Source organism: Molothrus ater, chromosome 4 (assembly GCF_012460135.2).
Source record: "Molothrus ater isolate BHLD 08-10-18 breed brown headed cowbird chromosome 4, BPBGC_Mater_1.1, whole genome shotgun sequence".
Classification (NCBI taxonomy): Eukaryota; Metazoa; Chordata; class Aves; order Passeriformes; family Icteridae; genus Molothrus; species Molothrus ater.
This window is the reverse complement of record NC_050481.2, coordinates 4,746,462-4,764,732: the sequence shown is the minus strand read 5'-3', so window position 1 is coordinate 4,764,732 and position 18,271 is coordinate 4,746,462. Positions and strand designations below refer to the sequence as shown.

General features: G+C 46.4%; 1 protein-coding gene across 1 annotated transcript in view; it reads left to right on the top strand.

The window, feature by feature from the left end:
- Nucleotides 1–212: 212 nt before the first annotated feature.
- Nucleotides 213–18,271, top strand: part of FAT4 (FAT atypical cadherin 4) — a 123,018-nt gene continuing 104,959 nt past the window's right edge. The window contains 1 exon segment of the mRNA XM_036382844.2: nucleotides 213–5,495. Within this exon segment, the coding sequence (XP_036238737.1) occupies nucleotides 213–5,495 (5,283 nt within the window).

The following is an 18,271-nucleotide window of genomic DNA, read 5'->3' as shown; positions in this document are numbered from 1 at the left end:
CCCGGCCGCCCCTCAGCCCCGGAGCGGCGGCGGGAGGAGCGGCGGCACAGGCAGAGCGGGAGCCCGAGCGTCCCGTGAGGGCGGCGCGCCGCCTGCTCCGCTGCCGTCCGCGTCCGGAGCGCAGCGTCCGCGGGTGCCGTGAGGGGGCAGCGGGAACGGGGCAAGCGGCGGCGCCGGGCCGCCCCCTCAGGGCGCTGCGCCCCCGGGTCGCCATGGGCCGCCCCCCCGCCGCCCGCGGGCCGCCGCCGCCGCTGCTGCTGTCGCTGCTGCTGCCGCTGCTGCCGCCGCTGGGGAGCGCCGCCGCCGCGGAGCCGCGCCAGGTGTTCCGGGTGCTGGAGGAGCAGCCGCCCGGCACTTGGGTGGGCACCATCGCCACCCGGCCCGGCTTCACCTACCGCCTGAGCGAGCACCACGAGCTCTTCGCCATCAACGCCACCTCGGGCGCCCTGCACACCCGCGCCACCATCGACCGCGAGAGCCTGGCCAGCGACGTGGTGGACCTGGTGGTGCTCTCCAGCCAGCCCACCTACCCCAGCGAGGTGCGCGTCCTGGTGCTCGACCTCAACGACAACGCGCCCGTCTTCCCCGACCCCTCCATCGTGGTGACTTTCAAGGAGGACACGGGCAGCGGGCGCCAGCTCATCCTGGACACTGCCACCGACGCCGACAGTGGCACCAATGGCGTGGACCACGGCTCCTATCGGATCGTGGCCGGCAACGAGGAGGGTCGCTTCCGCCTGAACATCACCCTCAACCCCAGCGGTGAGGGCGCCTTCCTGCACCTGGTTTCCCGCGGAGGGCTGGACCGGGAGGCCACCCCCACCTACCAGCTGTTGGTGCAGGTGGAGGACAAGGGCGAGCCCCGTCGGCGAGGGTACCTTCAGGTCAATGTCACCGTCCAGGATATCAATGACAACCCCCCCATCTTCAGCCAGACTCTTTACCAGGCACGAGTGCCTGAGGACGCGCCCGTCGGGGCCAGCGTTCTCCAGGTGACTGCGGCCGATGCCGACGAGGGCACCAACGCTGACATCCGCTACCGCCTCGAAGGAGGCGATGGCAGCGGGGCTGGGGACGGGGCTGGCAGCCTCCCCTTCGAGGTGGACCCCGAGAGCGGGGTGATCCGCATCCGTGAGCGCTTGGATTACGAGGTGCGGCAGCAGTACTCGCTGACGGTGCAGGCCATGGACCGCGGGGTGCCGGCGCTGAGCGGCCGGGCCGAGGCCCTCATCCGCCTGCTCGACGTCAACGACAACGAGCCCCGGGTCAAGTTCCGCTACTTCCCGGCCACCTCCCGGTTCGCCTCCGTGGATGAGAACGCGGCCCCCGGCACGGTGGTGGCCCTGCTGACGGTGAGCGATGCCGACTCTCCGGCGGCCAACGGGAACATCTCCGTGTCCATCCTGGCGGGAAACGAGCAGCGGCACTTCGAGGTGCACAGCAGCAAGGTACCCAACCTCAGCCTCATCAAGGTAGCGGCCGCGCTGGACCGGGAGCGCATCCCGGCCTATAACCTTACCGTGGCAGTGGCGGATAACTACGGGGCTCCACCGCCGCCTCCAGGCTCCCCCACGTCCGTCTTCACCCCAGAGGGAGCGGTGGCAGCTCCCGTGAGCCGCTCCTCGGTGGCCAGCCTGGTGATCTTTGTGAACGACATCAACGACCACCCCCCCGTGTTCGGGCAGTCGGTGTACAGCGTGAACATCAGCGAGGACGTGCCCCCGGGCAGCTACGTGCGGGGCCTCAGCGCCACGGACCGTGACTCGGGCCTCAACGCCAACCTCAAGTACAGCATCGTCTCGGGCAACGAGCTGGGCTGGTTCTGCATCAGCGAGCACAGCGGGCTGGTCACCACGGCTGTCCCCGAGGGTGGCACTGCCACGGGCACATCCAGCTCCAGCAGGCTGGACCGGGAGACTGCTTCTCAGGTGGTGCTCAACATCAGCGCCCGTGACCAGGGTGTGCAGCCCAAGTTCTCCTACGCACAGCTGGTGGTGACCGTCCTGGATGTCAATGACAACAAGCCTCGCTTCAGTCAGCCTGAGGGTTACCAGGTGTCCCTGGCTGAAAACTCCCCATCAGGAACTGAGCTGCTTGTCCTGAGTGCCACTGATGGGGACCTGGGGGACAATGGGACTGTCCGCTTCTCCCTGCAGGAAGCTGAGCCAGCACTGGCAGCAGTTGGCCCCTCCTCTGTAACCCCTCGCCAGATGTTTCGCCTGGACCCGGTTTCAGGCAAGCTCAGCACCGTCTCACAGCTGGACCGGGAGGAGCAGTCTCACTTCTCCTTGCAGGTCTTGGCCACTGATTTGGGCTCTCCTCCCCTTTCTTCTGTAGCCCGAGTTAACGTGACCATCCTGGATGTGAATGACAATAGCCCCGTGTTTTACCCCATTCAGTATTTTGCCCACATCCAAGAGAACGAGCCAGCTGGAACCTATGTGACCACCGTGTCTGCCACAGACCCCGATCTGGGCCCCAATGGGACAGTCAAGTACAGCATCTCAGCTGGAGATACCTCCAGGTTTCAGGTCCATGGGCAGACGGGGGTCATCACAACAAAAATAGCCCTGGACAGGGAGGAGAAAACTGCTTACCAGTTGCAGATCGTGGCCACTGACGGTGGCCATCTTCAGTCTCAGAACCAAGCCATCGTCACCATCACTGTCTTGGACACCCAGGACAACCCCCCTGTTTTCAGCCAGGGCACGTACAGTTTTGTTGTCTTTGAAAACGTTGCCCTGGGTTACCATGTAGGTACTGTTTTTGCTTCCACCATGGACCTCAACACCAACATCAGTTACCTCATTACCACGGGTGACCAGAGGGGCGTGTTTGCCATCAACAGGGTGACTGGGCAGATCACCACAGCCAGTATCATTGACAGGGAGGAGCAAGCATTTTACCAGCTGAAGGTGGTTGCTAGGGGTGGGGCGATAACTGGCGATGCCGTGGTCAATATAACTGTCAAAGACTTAAATGACAATTCTCCACACTTCATTCAAGTGGTGGAAAGTGTAAATGTTGTTGAGAACTGGAAAGCTGGGCATACCATATTCCAGGCCAAAGCCCTTGATCCTGATGAAGGTGTTAATGGCATGGTCCTTTACAGCCTTAAGCAAAACCCAAAGGGCTTGTTCTCAATCAATGAACAAACTGGTGCTATAAGCTTAACGGGGCCGCTTGACATAAATGCTGGGTCTTACCAGGTCGAAATCCTGGCCTCGGATATGGGGGTGCCTCAGCTGTCTTCCACCTTTATCCTGACTGTCTCTGTCCATGATGTGAATGATAACCCGCCTGTGTTTGACCAGCTTTCCTATGAAATTACTATTTTGGAGTCAGAGCCTGTGAATTCCAGGTTCTTTAAAGTACAGGCTTCTGACAAAGACTCGGGAGTGAACGGTGAAATAGCTTACAGTATAATTGAAGGAAATGCTGGGGATGCCTTTGGCATATTCCCAGATGGCCAGCTGTATATAAAAAGTGAACTGGACCGTGAGCTTCAGGAAAGATATGTTTTACTGGTTGTTGCCTCTGATAGAGCAGTAGAACCACTCAATGCTACTGTGAATGTTACTGTGATTCTGGAGGATGTAAATGATAACAGGCCCCTGTTCAACAGTACCAACTACGTGTTTTATTTTGAAGAGGAACAGAGAGGTGGGTCGTACGTGGGTAAAATAAATGCTATAGATAAAGACTTTGGGCCGAACGGTGAGGTCAGGTATTCATTTGAACATATGCAGCCAGATTTTGAGCTGAACACAGTAACTGGGGAAATCAGGAGCACTCATCAGTTTGACAGAGAAGCTCTCATGAGGCAGAGGGGAGCTGCAGTATTTAGCCTTACAGTAATAGCCACAGATCAGGGGTTGCCAAAGCCTCTGAAAGATCAGGCAACTGTACAGATCTACATGAAAGACATCAATGATAACGCCCCCAAGTTTTTGAAAGATCTTTACCAAGCTACTATATCAGAATTGGCAGCAAATCTGACACAAGTGCTGCGAGTTTCTGCCTCAGATGTTGATGAAGGGGTTAATGGGTTGATTCAGTATTCTGTAATCAAGGGAAATGAAGAAAATCACTTTGTAATAGACAGCAGCACAGGCCAAGTGACCTTAGTAGGCAGACTAGATTACGAGGCTACTGCATCGTATTCCCTTGTCATCCAAGCAGTAGACTCTGGAGCCGTTCCCCTAAGTTCAACTTGCATGTTGAGCATTGATGTGTTGGATGAAAATGACAACAGCCCTTCCTTCCCTAAATCAACCCTGTTAGTGGATGTCTTGGAAAATATGAGGGTTGGTGAGCTTGTGTCGTCTGTCACTGCCACTGATTCTGATTCAGGTGACAACGCTGACCTCCACTACAGCATTACAGGGACAAACAATCACGGGACCTTTAGCATCAGTCCCAACACCGGGAGTATTTTCCTTGCCAAGAAACTGGACTTTGAGACACAATCTCTGTATAAGCTAAACATAACGGCAAAAGACCAAGGGAGGCCCCCGCGATCCTCTACCATGTCAGTGGTCATACACGTCAGGGATTTCAATGATAACCCTCCTCATTTTCCTCCGGGAGACATATTTAAGTCAATTGTTGAGAACGTTCCTGTGGGCAGCTCTGTCCTTTCCGTGACTGCTCACGATCCAGACGCGGATATTAACGGGCAGCTAACGTATGCAATCATCCAGCAGATGCCGAGGGGCAATCACTTCCGTATCGACGAGGTGAGAGGGACGATATTTACCAACGCTGAAATCGATCGGGAGTTTGCCAATCTCTTTGAGCTGACGGTCAAAGCCACCGACCAGGCCGTTCCCGTGGAGTCCAGGCGCTTTGCCCTCAAGAACGTGACCATCCTGGTGACGGATCAGAACGACAACGTGCCCGTGTTCGTGTCGCAGAACGCCCTCGCAGCCGACCCCTCGGTGGTGATCGGCTCCATCCTGACCACCATTATCGCTGCAGATCCTGACGAGGGTGCCAATGGGGAGGTGGAGTATGAGATAGTCAATGGAGACACCGAAACCTTCATCATGGACCGCTACAGCGGAGATTTGAGAGTGGCCTCAGCCTTGGTGCCTTCTCAGCTCATCTACAACCTCATCGTTTCTGCCACCGACCTGGGCCCCGAAAGGAGAAAATCCACCACTGAGATGACTATAATTCTGCAGGGGGTTGATGGGCCCGTTTTCACTCAGCCAAAATACATCACCATCCTGAAGGAGGGCGAGCCCATCGGGACGAACGTGATCTCCCTGGAGGCGGCGAGCCCGCGGGGCGCGGAGGCGCAGGTGGAATATTACATCGTGTCTGTTCGGTGCGAGGACAGGAGCCTCGGGCGCCTCTTCACCATCGGGCGCCACACCGGCGTCATCCAGACCGCTGCCATCCTGGACAGGGAGCAAGGAGCACGGCTCTACCTGGTGGATGTTTATGCCATTGAGAAGTCGTCAGTTTTGCCCCGCACGCAGCGAGCTGAGGTAAAGGTTTATTCAGTAATTATTTGTCTTGTTATTCCTGTCTAATTCCAGGATTATGGTTGGTTTTTCACTGAAGTTGTGGTGCCAGTGTTGGGCATGAGCATGGGCTCTGAGCAGCTCATGTCATGGACGTTCTTGCCATCCCTGCCTGGCTAAGTCCCTCAGATGACAGGTCTCCTCACACATCTCCAATTTTGGTTGCTTTTCTACCTAACTCACTGATGAGTATGAAAATGGTTTTGTTTCTCTTCCTGGATGTGACAGGTGGTAAAAATGTAACATTTTAGTCGGAAACTTCCCTATCACAAAGCCATTTGCCTTGACTGAAGAGTCTTTAAAGGTTTTCTGCCTGACTAGCTTGAAAAGCAATGGACAGAAACCAGGTTTGGAACGTCATCTGTGAAGTACAAGTGTTGTATTTGCTCTGTTTTCAGTCACAGAGCTGATCATTCACACTGCTCCTGCTGTCTTCTGTGGTAATACTGAGAAGTCAGGTGTGAGAATGAGTTTTGTGTTTGCTTTAAGTTGCAGCATCTCCTAGAGCTGCCTTCTGCACTTCACCATGGCCTTTGACTTGCCATTCCTGGGAATTTGGGGCTGGCACTGCTGAGTGGGCCAGCCAGGAGAGGATGGTGGTGGTGTGTAGTGGTTTAACCATTTCCCTCTCTGGCTGAACATACCCCTCAGTGCTGCCCAGCCCTACAGATCCCCCAGCCACACTTCCTCCTGGAATGAAGTGTTAGTTTTGATACTGTGGTGGTTTGCAGGTTTGGGGTTTTTTTTTTGTTTGATCTTAGCAAAAGTGGTATTTCCAATTCTTACTTGACAGCTGTGGATTTTTTTCTCCTCATAGCTGCTTTGGTTTCTTCTGCAGGTTAAGTATATCTGTGTGTGCTGTTGCTCCCCTATACAGTGACAGATCCTCTCTGAAGTGATTGTCAGGGATTTTGAGCACTGTTCCATCTCAGAGGTGTGATCCCATCCTGCTGTGTGTGCAATGTGCTACTGATGGTGATGTTTTGACCAACAGTAGAGTACTGGAAGAAGACCTGTTTAGCAGTGCTGCTGGTTTCAGTAATTCATGCTGTTTTTATGAGAATATTCCTGATGTGCAGGGCTTTGTACCCCTGCTAACAATGTGTAAAAGATACACCTTTATAATTTTTTCCTTACTATTGTGTCACATTTTGTCTCGATGGACAGTTGTTTTGAGGATCAGGCCGTTGTCATTGGGCATTTGGAGCACGACCCTTCAGCTCTGAGTTTGAGCAAAGAGTTTGTTGGCTGGGGAAGGACTCATAGGAGACCCAGCCCTTTGGCTGCAGTATTCTTACATGTTGTAAAAGCATTTAACATGAGTATTTGCTGAGCAGGGAAGAGAACAACCATTGAGACTTCAAACAAGCTTTACATTGTTGAATGCAAACCACTTCTGAAATCACAAGCAAATGCTTTATTCTGTAAAGAACACTTAGAGGCATAATTGGGAGTTAGAATGTCCTATTACTGCTTGTATCTTTATAGCCTCTAAAATGTGCCTTCTCCCAAATGTAATTAGCTTACTGTGGTTCTTTATAAATGTATTATAAATTGTAATCAGCTTTCAGCTTTCAAAACCATAACCATATGCAGTCTTCCTCTTAACTGATGGAATTTCTCTGGAAGGCTTTTTGCTGTCCAGCACAAGAACTGCTACAGTGATATTCTGGGTGCAAGCTGACTGTCAGTGGGTGCTGGATAAGCAACACAACTTTTGTTTCATATATTTATATATTGTTTTCTATTTGATTTTGTTTGTTGGTTTTGGTTTGGTTTTTTTTTTTTTTTTTGGGGGGGGAAACATGAGTATATTGTGTATTTTCTTTCTTCTCTAATGAAGAGTGTTGGGTTTTGTGTCTTGGTATGGTTAAAGAAAAGGGAAAACCAGTAATAGGATAGTCTTAACAATGTCTATGTGATTATTCTTCATTGCCTGCCATGCTCTCTGCCCTGATGACAGAAATCATTTTAATTGCAATGTGGCATGTGAGAGAACCACTGAGCACGGGGAGCTGCCCAGTGCTAAACGTGCAGAGTGAGATTGGCGAGGAGAGCAGCGGGAGTAAGGAAGTTAATGGATCTTTTGTCTAATACAGACTGCAGCAGTGGGTTTGGGTGACAGGCACCTGGGGTGAAATAGAGATATTTACAGTTTTGAAACAGTGACTCGGCTTTGTCTGGCCAGCAGGCAGTATAAAAGAAGAGCAGGCTTGCGTGAAACCACTTGCTCGAGAAGTGAATTAATCCTTGTCCTTGGGAAGTGGTTTGATTTTTTCCCCCCTCCCTCTCCTAAATTCTGTCACTAATTTATTTACCTTCTAAAATAATATCAAATATATGGAAAAGATCCACCTAGTGCCCTAACTGAAGAAGGAAGTATCTTTTCAGTATTTCTCATCCATCCCCTGTAGGTGCTTTGTGAACAGAGTGTCCAAGGGCAGAACTTTGCAATGGCAGGACTGTGGGGAATCCTTGCTAAACCCAGAGCAGCTGACATGCCTTGAAATGGAAGGGTTCTGTTAATTTCAGTAAAGTAACAACAAAAGTTTAGGAAACAAAATGTTTGTTTACAATTTGTGGTTTATGTTTTCATCACTAGCTTTTTATCTTGTGTATGTTTCCGTGTTTCTTGTTACTATATGGAAAGAAAAGTGCTGGTGGGGTGTGTGTCAGGAAAATGCAAGTAGTGAGGTAAAGATTTCTTCAAATACCAAATATTTGAGATTCTAAGGAAAAGTCAAGTGCTTCTTCCAGTGTATTTTACAACTAGATGATGTAATTTTGGATGGTAGTGGTTGAATCTGAAAGGTTGTTTTAAATTTTATTTTAAATTTTAAATTTTATTTTGGATTTTATCCTCTTTCTACAGTGAAAGACCAGACGATTTGACATTGTGTGAATGTGTTTGGTCATCAGTCTCAGCTTTTCCCCCTGTTAATCATTAGGTTAATACAATCATCACTGTTGATCTCAGGTGAAAAAGAATAATGTAGGTGTCTTGAAGGGGTCCCTTCAGTTTGCCATTCCATACCTATTTTAATGTTTCCGCTGGGGAAAAAACCCTTGAGCAGCTGCTAAACTCCTTTCTCTTGGTTTTCCAACATAAATAAGTCCTCTTTTAACCTTTTGGGCAGGGCTGAGGGTTTCACCACCATGATTTTGTATTTAATATAGAAGGGCTAATGCCTGCTGGCATCCTTTGCACACCTCATGACTCCCCTCAGCCCTGCCTCCCCAGACAAGCACTGCATGCTGTGGGATATTTTGGGTGGCCCTGTGTTGTACCCTGCTTTGTGTCTGGCAGCAATAATAGGAACCCAGGGACAATACCTCATCTTCTGTGCTGTGTAACCAGGGATTAAGAGGAATTAGACAGGATCTGCAGTTTGTGTGTTTAACCCTTCAGTGCGTGGCTTCCTTGAAGGGAGTTGTGACCCTATGTGTATAATTTATAGGGATTTATGCATCATCTGTGCCATTTGAGAGGGGGTAACACTTTGGGAGCTGAACTCCTCACCATCTTTCATGTACTTTAAAAAGGTTCAGAGCTCCTAAGGAAGGGAGCAGAAGAGTGTACCTGAGGAAGGTGTATAAACTTGAACTGAAAGATTTAGTGGTGAATTGATTTGAAAATGGCAATACACGGAGAGGCAGATCAGTGGTCCTGTTAGTGCTTTTCACCTGGGAATGTTCATGTCCTCTCAGAAGAGGGGCATTGTCTTCATTTGCAGACAGGGTGAAATGGGACTCTGGGTTTTCTTTTTGTAGCTTCATCTTGTGAGTGCTTCATGGTTGCTGTAGGCACAGAGTTTGTGGTAAGTGGGGTGGGACTGTGGACAAACCTCAACCCCAATGGGCTGCAGGTGTGAGCAGCATTGAAGGTAAGGAGTGCCCAGGGGCACTGAGCAAGCACCAAAGGGAGCAGAGGGCACACAGGTGCAGGGCATCAACAGGAGGGAACAAAAGGCTGGGCTGAGAGACAAGAAGGGCAGATCCTTGCAGCCTTCTGAAGTGCTGTGGTGTTACTCTGTGTGGGCTGAAGCCTTCTGGAATTGTCTGGTGATACTCTGTGTATCGTGGCTGTCTCAGCTGTGACAGATTGACATTGTTGGGCATCTTGGACCTCCAAGCTGGGATGTGTTTTTTCCTTATTCAGGTAAGATGTGGGGATTTCAGACAATGCTTGGTTAAAATCTGGACCTTAATGAAGAGAGGCAGAGTGAATGGCCCTGGCCTGCTGGAAAGACAATCACAGGAGGGTTTGCCTTGACTCAGCAGGAACTGCAGCCCTTGCCATAAACCTAGGGTTGCACGGTGTGAGGAGCTGCTGTGGAGCTTTTTGTCCCAGCCCAGGCTGTGTCCTGTGGCTGAGCTAGCTCTGTGTCACTCCTGCAGCCTGGAGCTGGGTTCTGCTCCAGGGCTGTGGTGTCATTCACCATCCCACTGAGAGAGGAACAGGGGTGGCCTGGTGGGGCCAGACACTGAAGGTGCTGCTTCTCCAGCCAAGCTGGCTAATGCAAGGCTTTAAATTTAGTAAGGGAATTAGAAACCCACTTCAGAGAAGTCTTACCTGGCATGTCTCATATTTACCAGCACAAATCAGAACAATGGGGTTCTCCTTGTATTCATGCTATTTATAAATTGGTTCGTTCTTTAACGATACATGGCACATCAATTGTTGCCTGAAAAAGGAAACTGCTTATGAAATGTTAGAGTAAACAATGAAAATCTGCTGCCTTGTCCCAGCTCCAAAGACACTTTTTTTTTTCTCTTCCTAAAACTGATATTGCTGGTTCTAAGAAATGTGTAATTATTTAAGTTACTGCTGTCATTTGCATGATCTGAAAAAGGATCTCTAAGCTGTCCTTGAACTAGAGTGGGAGATGAATGTTCCTTATGTGGAAAACAATTCAAAACCAATTTGTGTGTTTTGGTTCAAAGTTGGCTCTTTTTTCATCCTCTCTAATTTCTTTAATGAATCTGTCTTGCTACATGTTCTTAATATCTAGAATTTCTCATTTCTTTGCTATTTTAGCAGCCTTTGGGCATTTTTGCATGTGAGGTCACCTAATAATTTTTATGTTAAAAATCACTAGACTTCTAAAAACAACATTCTTTATTATGGAAAATATTATTTTTCATGTGTCTCTAGTGCAGACACTAGAAATTATAGCCAAAAAAACAGGGCAAAATTTTCATGTGCTTATTTTTGCTAAGTGTTAAATTCTTCATACGAATCTCCAAATGGTTCTTGGGTCCTATAGATGTTAATAAGTGAGTCCTTTTCCATGTAAAATGATATCCCCAGGGCTGAGGGAGTGCAGTGTTCTTTCCATGTGTTAGGTGAAGCAATGAGTGGCTGCCCATTTGCTCCAGAAGTTGGTCTCCAAAGCTTGCTTTGCCCTTTTGGTATCCCCAGATCTCACCTGTATTTTTACTGGGGCAGGGCTGTGTTGGTGGTGGTGTCTGGGACCTTTGCTGTTGTTCTTGTGCTGACTCTTGTGCAGTTTCTCTGAGGCTGCACCTCACCAAAGGATGCTCATTCCCTTTTGACCAGCAGAAGTTTCCACGTTGAGTCTCTCCAAGTTTGAGTTGCCCCTCCTCACCCCTCCAGGAGCAAGGTGTCCATTTAATTTATATCGAAGCAAGCCCCTGGCATGACAATAGTTCTGCTGGTACAGTTTGTTTTAACTGTGTCTAGACTAGGGAGCAGCACTGCTGGTAACTCAATTTGGTTTCTTACTCTGTGGAGACAAGCCCTAGCACACTCCTGTCCCAGTTAAAAAAAGGAATTTATGGGGACTGAAATTGAAGTGAAACAAAGAGTTTTCCTCACATGTCCCCCAAGTCTGGAAAAGCAGTGCTAGATCAGAGTGGTGCATCAGTGCCATACTGATTTGTTTCAGTGAATTTATAGCCTGACTGGGCTTTGCCAAGAATAATAGCAGATACGTTAGAGAAACTGTGTCTTTGTTTTACTGAGACGTTTCTCTCTATTCTAATAAATCTTATTTTTAATTAGACCCTCAGTCTAGACTGTCAGGCAGGTTTGTTTTTACAGTGCTCTATTTTTGTTTACTTCCTCGCAGGGAAAACATTCCAAAAGGACAGTAGAACAGATGGAAACTGATAGCCATGATCACACTGTAAAAATACATCGAGCTGCATTAGTTAATGCAAAAGAATTTCAAAGGGCCTGTTATGAAGTGGTAATTTATGTGCCAACAGCTATGCAGAAAGTAATGGAAACAAGAGTTTGCCTCAGCATTTTGTGTCTGTAGCCATCACACATGCATGCTGATGGTAGGTAGGCTGTGGCTTGTGTTGACACAGTCTCACTAAGTGATCTTGGCCTTAAATAAGGGTGCAAGGGTTCTGCTGCAATTAATGCAGCCATCCAGGGCTACAGACAGAAAGGCATTCAGCAGCTCTGAGGCTCAGACAGGTGGAAGGAGCTTTGGGGGCTCCTTTTGGAGAAGAGCATCTTGTTGCAGTTCATCACCTTCCCGCCCTCTACGCTCTGTCCCAAAGGTGGCATCATCCCATGGGCAAGTTTGGGCTCCCTGCAGTGCCCCTGTGAGGATAATATGACTCCCAAGAGCCCTGTGAAGCTGGTTTGGATTCTCTAATAGAGCTGCAATGCGAAGACAGGGTTTTCTCATGGATGTTTAAGTGAAATGAATGGGAGTAGGTTTGTGAGCCATATATTGAGCCTTGTAAGTAGTCTCTCTCCAGCTCTCTCGTAGACCCTTTAGGTGCTCTGAAGTCCCCCTGCACTCTTCTCCAGGCTGAACAACCCAGCTCTGTCAGCCTGACCTGACACAAGAGGTGCTCCAGCCCTCATGTCATCTCCTTCTTATTAAATTGTTTATGAATGGCACTGATAAAACTGATGAGCTGGAGCCTTTGTGTTTTACAAGTTACTTCTGACTCCCTTCCAGGCCCTTAGTTGGATCTCTCTTTTATGGGGCATCTTAAGAGTACGGAGCTTGGCTGTCTCTGTTGCTGATGGGGAACCAAGAGGGGATTTATGAGCTGGGTTAGGACAGCAGCTGCTTTTGGAGGCCTCTATCACCAGATGGGGCCTCACAGCTCCTTCCTGTGCTCTCTCCTGGAGAGCAGAGTTGGAGCAGCAGCACCCATGTGAGTGTCCTGCCTTTGGGAGCAGGCTGTGCCATCCTGCCAGGGCCTTTCTGCCACGTGTCACCTGTGGAGCTGCTCTGGGCTGGGCCATAACTCTGCCCTGATGCTGCTGCTGATGCAAGGTTTTCATCTACTGCTGAAGCAGAAATTAACAGAAGACAACTTTCAACCCAATGAGTTAGGCTCATGAGTGTTAGTTTTGGTTATAAAATCATTGTAAGTATTTTCCTCAAGGATTTCTTTGGAGATAGTTTGAATTTTAATGCTTCTGAAGCCTTTTGAAGATTTTTTTTTGTCTAAAACAGAAATAAGAACATTAATGTAATGTTTTAAACAAGTGCTCCATACCTAGTCCTCTTTGGGTTTTAAGGCAAACATGTAATTTTATAATAACACACACTTTTCAGCACTGAAAGTTTTGTGGGTCTTTTGACATCAGTTTGTTTTTTGGGCCAATCTAGGAGAAGACTATTAGTTCCAAGAACATGTATATGATGTTTCACCTACCTAGATGTGTAGTCCTTTCTCTAGGCTATGAACAGAATTTATATCCTACCTGTACCAAATTAATTAAAGTAGCATCCAACACTAGAGAGTGTGGCTCTGTGTAATTTCAGTGCTAATTGGCTTTCAAAGCAGGAATTTGATCTGCAGCATCCTGAAGCATTTGGGGAGGGAAAAAAATCCAAGTTCCCATCATGTATGGCATGTGTGTATATTAGGACAGAAAACCACTACTTTAAGCTGGAGGGTTTTATGTTTGCCATGGGCACTGTGCATGGGGAAATAAGTGATTCTGTTTCCCTCCGAGTGTACTAGGAGAGAATTGTTCCTTGGAGAGAGCTGAGCTGAGTGCTTTTCATGTCAACTCCTTTCTGGATCATTTTTGATAAATTAAGAGAATTCTCCTGAAGTAGTTCAGAGGAATAAATAAGATGCCAGAGCTGTGCTGTACATTTGTAGTAGATGTGTTTAAAGCTTGAATTTTCCATAGGGGTTTTATTCTATAATATTACACTTCAGGGTTCCTGGTGCTTTCCCCATTTTCATTCTTTATTCTTTTCAATGCAACATTTCTTTTTAATCTGTCAAAGTGTCATGCTTCCTGAAATATTGAAGACATGTTGCTATTACAAGGCTGTTTAGAAACAGAAGGCAAATTTAGTAGTTGATTGTACTCTTAATCTTTTGAGACCTGCATTTCTGAGTGTATTTAAATGACTTTTTTTTTTCCTGAGCATGATTCTAGTCCCTTTGAAAGTTGCCTGATAAATGATTTTATGCCTACTTGCTTTGAGGAAAGAATTTGAGCCTTTATGATTTCAGTGAACACATTAATGAAAATCCAGATTTTTAACCCCAGTAGGGTCATGTCAGATTGTCTGGAAACTAATTTATGGTGGTGGTGGTTTTCTTACCACTGTTTTCTTTCTTTAGCAGTGCCTTTAGCTCCTGCATTTTAAACTTTTGAGTAATTAGCCTATTTTATTTTATTTCTACCTGTACATTTCTAAACTCCAGGTAATTCCTGTGGTCAGCACGGAAAGTTGTGTGGGTTTTTTGACATCAGTTTGTTTTTTGGGCCAAGCTACCAAGTGGGGTTGCAGTTCCTCAAACAAGGTTAAGTGTTTGTGTTGAGATTGTAATTAATTAAACATATGCACCAATACCTTGTTATTTCAAGTTCTGGAATTAAAAACCTCAGAACATTGCCTGACCTGCAGCAGCAGAGAGGGGAGGAAGAGGGAGGGGACTTTTTCTTGCAGGGCAGGATGATATGGGGTAGGAGCAAGCTGCACACACGCCTGCCAAAATGCTTGGATCAGACTAAAGGAACACAGATGGCTGAGGCTGATAAAGGTGTCTCTTATTGTGTTGGTTTGGTTTTTTTTTTTTTTTTAGTTCTTTCTCCTCAGCACTGTTTTGAGTTTGTGTGTGAGGGACGGGTAAGAGGGGAGGAAGACAACTGCATTGTATGATTTGTTTATTTTGATCCATTTTACAGCCTAGGAAAGGAGTTGAGTAAATTCAATACTCCTCAGTAGGACGCCAAAGGCTGGAGCTAAGCCCTCCTTTTAGGTTTCTGTAACAAATGAACAATAATGGATCTTCAGGGATTTATGTCATGCTGTCCAGCCTTCAGTTCTTATCTGCTAATAGAAAAATCCCCATCCACTGCCTAAAGTAGCTCCTAAAAATTGGACTGAGGTGCCTTGGAAGCGCGTGGCTGCCTCTGCTCACAACCAGCTCTCCTCTTACATGGCCCCTTTGTGTCTCCTGGACCCCCAGGTGATTTATCACTGTGATTATTTATTTATTGCCATGCTTTATGATAGCTGTGTGTAAACATGAGGTGCATGTGTGTATCTACAGAAGACACCCATGTACAAATAAATGCCCTGACCTCCAAGAAGGAGGTGCCCAGCTCTGCCTGGTGGAAGCCAGGCCACCGCAGGACAGGAATGTGTTAAGGAATAACAAGTCCCACAGAGTCTAAATCTGGGCAAAGCCCAGTTCTTCTTAGCATTTGTTATTTATTGTTCTAGAAATTAACTGGTCACTGCTATCTGGAAGTGTCATGTCTGAACTTTAGAGCTGCTTGCAGAAATAAATCACTGCCACCAGACGTGGTGGCTGTTCCAAGTCTGTCAGAGCTGTTCCACCCATGACCAACACCATCCATCAGGGCAAGGCTGAGGAGAAGGGAGTAGAAGCAAGGCCTTTTTTCCCCTCTTTAAAGCAAAATCTTTAGAGAGGCAATTCCTTTAGAGAACCCTAAGATCTTTGTCTTGTGAGTGATGGTGGTAGTGTAGCTGGAAATCTCCAAGGTGTTCTTCCCAGTGAGCATGGAAGAAAAATGGTACAGGAGACTTCACACTAGGGCAAATAAGTTTAATTTTGGATATCTTTTTTTTTTTTCGATTTGCAGGCATTAAGTTGAAATGCCACAGTTGTTTTTCATAGAAACTAAGGTATTAAAAATGTAATTGTGAAGTCATATTCCTAATGATGTAACTAAGCTTCATCCAAATCAGGGCTAATTTGGTCTGTTGTCTTCTAGATACTCTTTTTGTCCTTCCTTGATCACCCCATGTGTATCTGTTTTTAAAACACCCATGGAAATACAGTTTACAACAGTAAAACTGCTCAGAACTGATGGAGGGAGACAGTCTTACCTTCTGAGATTTAGTGCCATAAAAATGAGCGTGCTTTTCTGATGCCATGAGGTCTCACATGTGCAAACAGTCTCTTCTAAAAATGCACCCTAATATTATGATTATTAATTGTGGCTACCACTGTACAAATAGAAAAATAAATGCAGTCCAGCTACATTCCCTTTTCTTAAAAAAAAAAAGAAAAAGCCCCTTTGTGTGAGTGAGAAAATGCTACATTTTTTTTTTCCTGTGAAAATATAACATTGTTATTACAGCTTTGGCTCTCTAATGGATGTATGAGCATGAGAATCTGGAGTATATGAAAGAAATTATTACTAAACAGTGGACTGGCTTTCCTTTCTGTTATGATAATTTTCCTTCGCTGTAACTCTGTTTTATTTAGTTCAATTGCTCTTAATTTACATTGGTATAACCAAGCAGAAAATAAGGCCCTGAGTACATGAGAAGGACCTTCTATTTGTGGAAATTAAAATCTATATTGAAAGTGACACGGGGTAAACACTAAACACGTAACAAAAAGCTTGGCCCTCGCCACGGAAATAAAGAAATCAAGACATTCTGCAGCCCATAGTTAGGCACTTTACATGGCTGGAGCTCTGTGAAAAGCAATAGAAAACAATGGTGGTAGCACAGTGCTCCAAGGACAAGAACTGGGGATAAGTTTTGCTGCAGGGCAGCTTGATGGGGAGCAGTTTTGTGGGAGCCTGGGCTGAGAAGTCAAACTCCAGAATACGAATGCATTGCTCCCTTCTCATAGAATTGCAAATAATTGAGTATTAATTTAGAGGCATTCTGTTGTGGCATAGTTTTAAAAAGACAAAAATTGGCTGTTTTGCCTGACTTATGTAGGGACTTGTTGTCCACACAGGGAGCTGTGTGCCTTGCTTAAAGTAAGCCACTATATTTGGGCTTTGGCTAAATTTCAGTAGTAGATCCCATAGTAGATACAGGTTTCTGTTTATACTGGGAATAGCAACCAGGAAATCCTTCTGGAATGCTAGAGAGCAGATTGGTGGTGACAGGTCCACCTTTCTGAGGCTCCAGCTTCACCTGCAGATGGAAGGGTGTGAAATTCAGTGGTTCAGAAATACTTAATCATGTTTAGGTGGCAATCTCCCCATAAGAAATTCAGTTTACTCATATTTTTTTTTTTAATTTTCATTTCAGAAACTTGTATTGGAATGAAAGAATTGCATTTAGTGGGCTGAAATATACCTTTTACCACCACTCCAAAATCAATTTTATTATGATTACAGCAAGTAGCTGTGTGTGTATTTCTTCATTCCTTCAGCTGTGTGTGTATTTCTTCATTTGAAAACCAGAAGGCTGGTGTTTAGAGTAAAGGATTCTGAAGCAGAAACAGTGCATTAAATTTCCTTTGCAACTTCCAGAGACGTTGATTAATTGGGACAGTCAGCATGGCTTGCTTTTGGAAAGAAAAAGCTTAATGATTAACTAAATTCTTTTTCTGTCCCCCCACTGAGCATATAAAACGGTTATAAAAGAATGTAGAAGAGGCACAGTTGGAGTTGTTGTTGTTGTGCACAATAAAAACACAGGCAAATATTTCACAATATACTAAATGTAGCCAGAAACATTAATTTCCATGTGATAGCTATCAAGATCTTAATACAATCATGTGTGCTCCAGGACATTTGATGGTTTTGGGAGAGAAAAGCTGTCACAATCTGTGGATTTTAGGTTAAGTAACACCTACCTTGAACGATTTAGCAACACTTCTTTTTGTGTTTTGCTCTGCTGGAATTACAAACCAGGGATTTGATAAATTTTTACCAATTCTAAGCCAAATGATGTTGCTCTAGCTTGACATTTCTAAGTGCTTGGTGAAAAGTAACAAGGCTTGAGATGTGCCCTTTCCAATGTGAGATTTTTCTGTCATCTGGGGAGAGGAGAACTTTGTCCTAGAAGTAAGGGAATTGTAACCTTGTCCAACACAAGTGACAATGGCTATCATATTCCACTTGTAATTCCATGGTGTTGGTTGCCACCAGCAATGATTGCATCTTGCTGAAAAGTGTAATTATGTAGCTCCTGAATGAATCCTACACAATTTCCAGGGTTTTGGAGATACCAACATGTGTGGGACGCTACAATTTTTGCTTCCCTTCTTCTCCTTCCCTTCCCTTCTCTCCCCCCAGTCACGTGAAGCAGAATAGTAGGATATAGCTGTGTGATTCACCACAGCTTTACAAGAACAAGAGTTTATGTAATGTAGTGGCAGTCTTGAATCCATTTAACAGATGTTATGTATAGATTTAGGTGAAAGTTACACCAGGCTTTAATTTATATGTTTTGAAAGATATATCCTCTGTTGAACTACTTTATAAATATGCCATTGGAGGCTTACACAGTCAATGCCCATCAGCAGCTTTCAGCTCAGTGTTCTCATCTAATAAG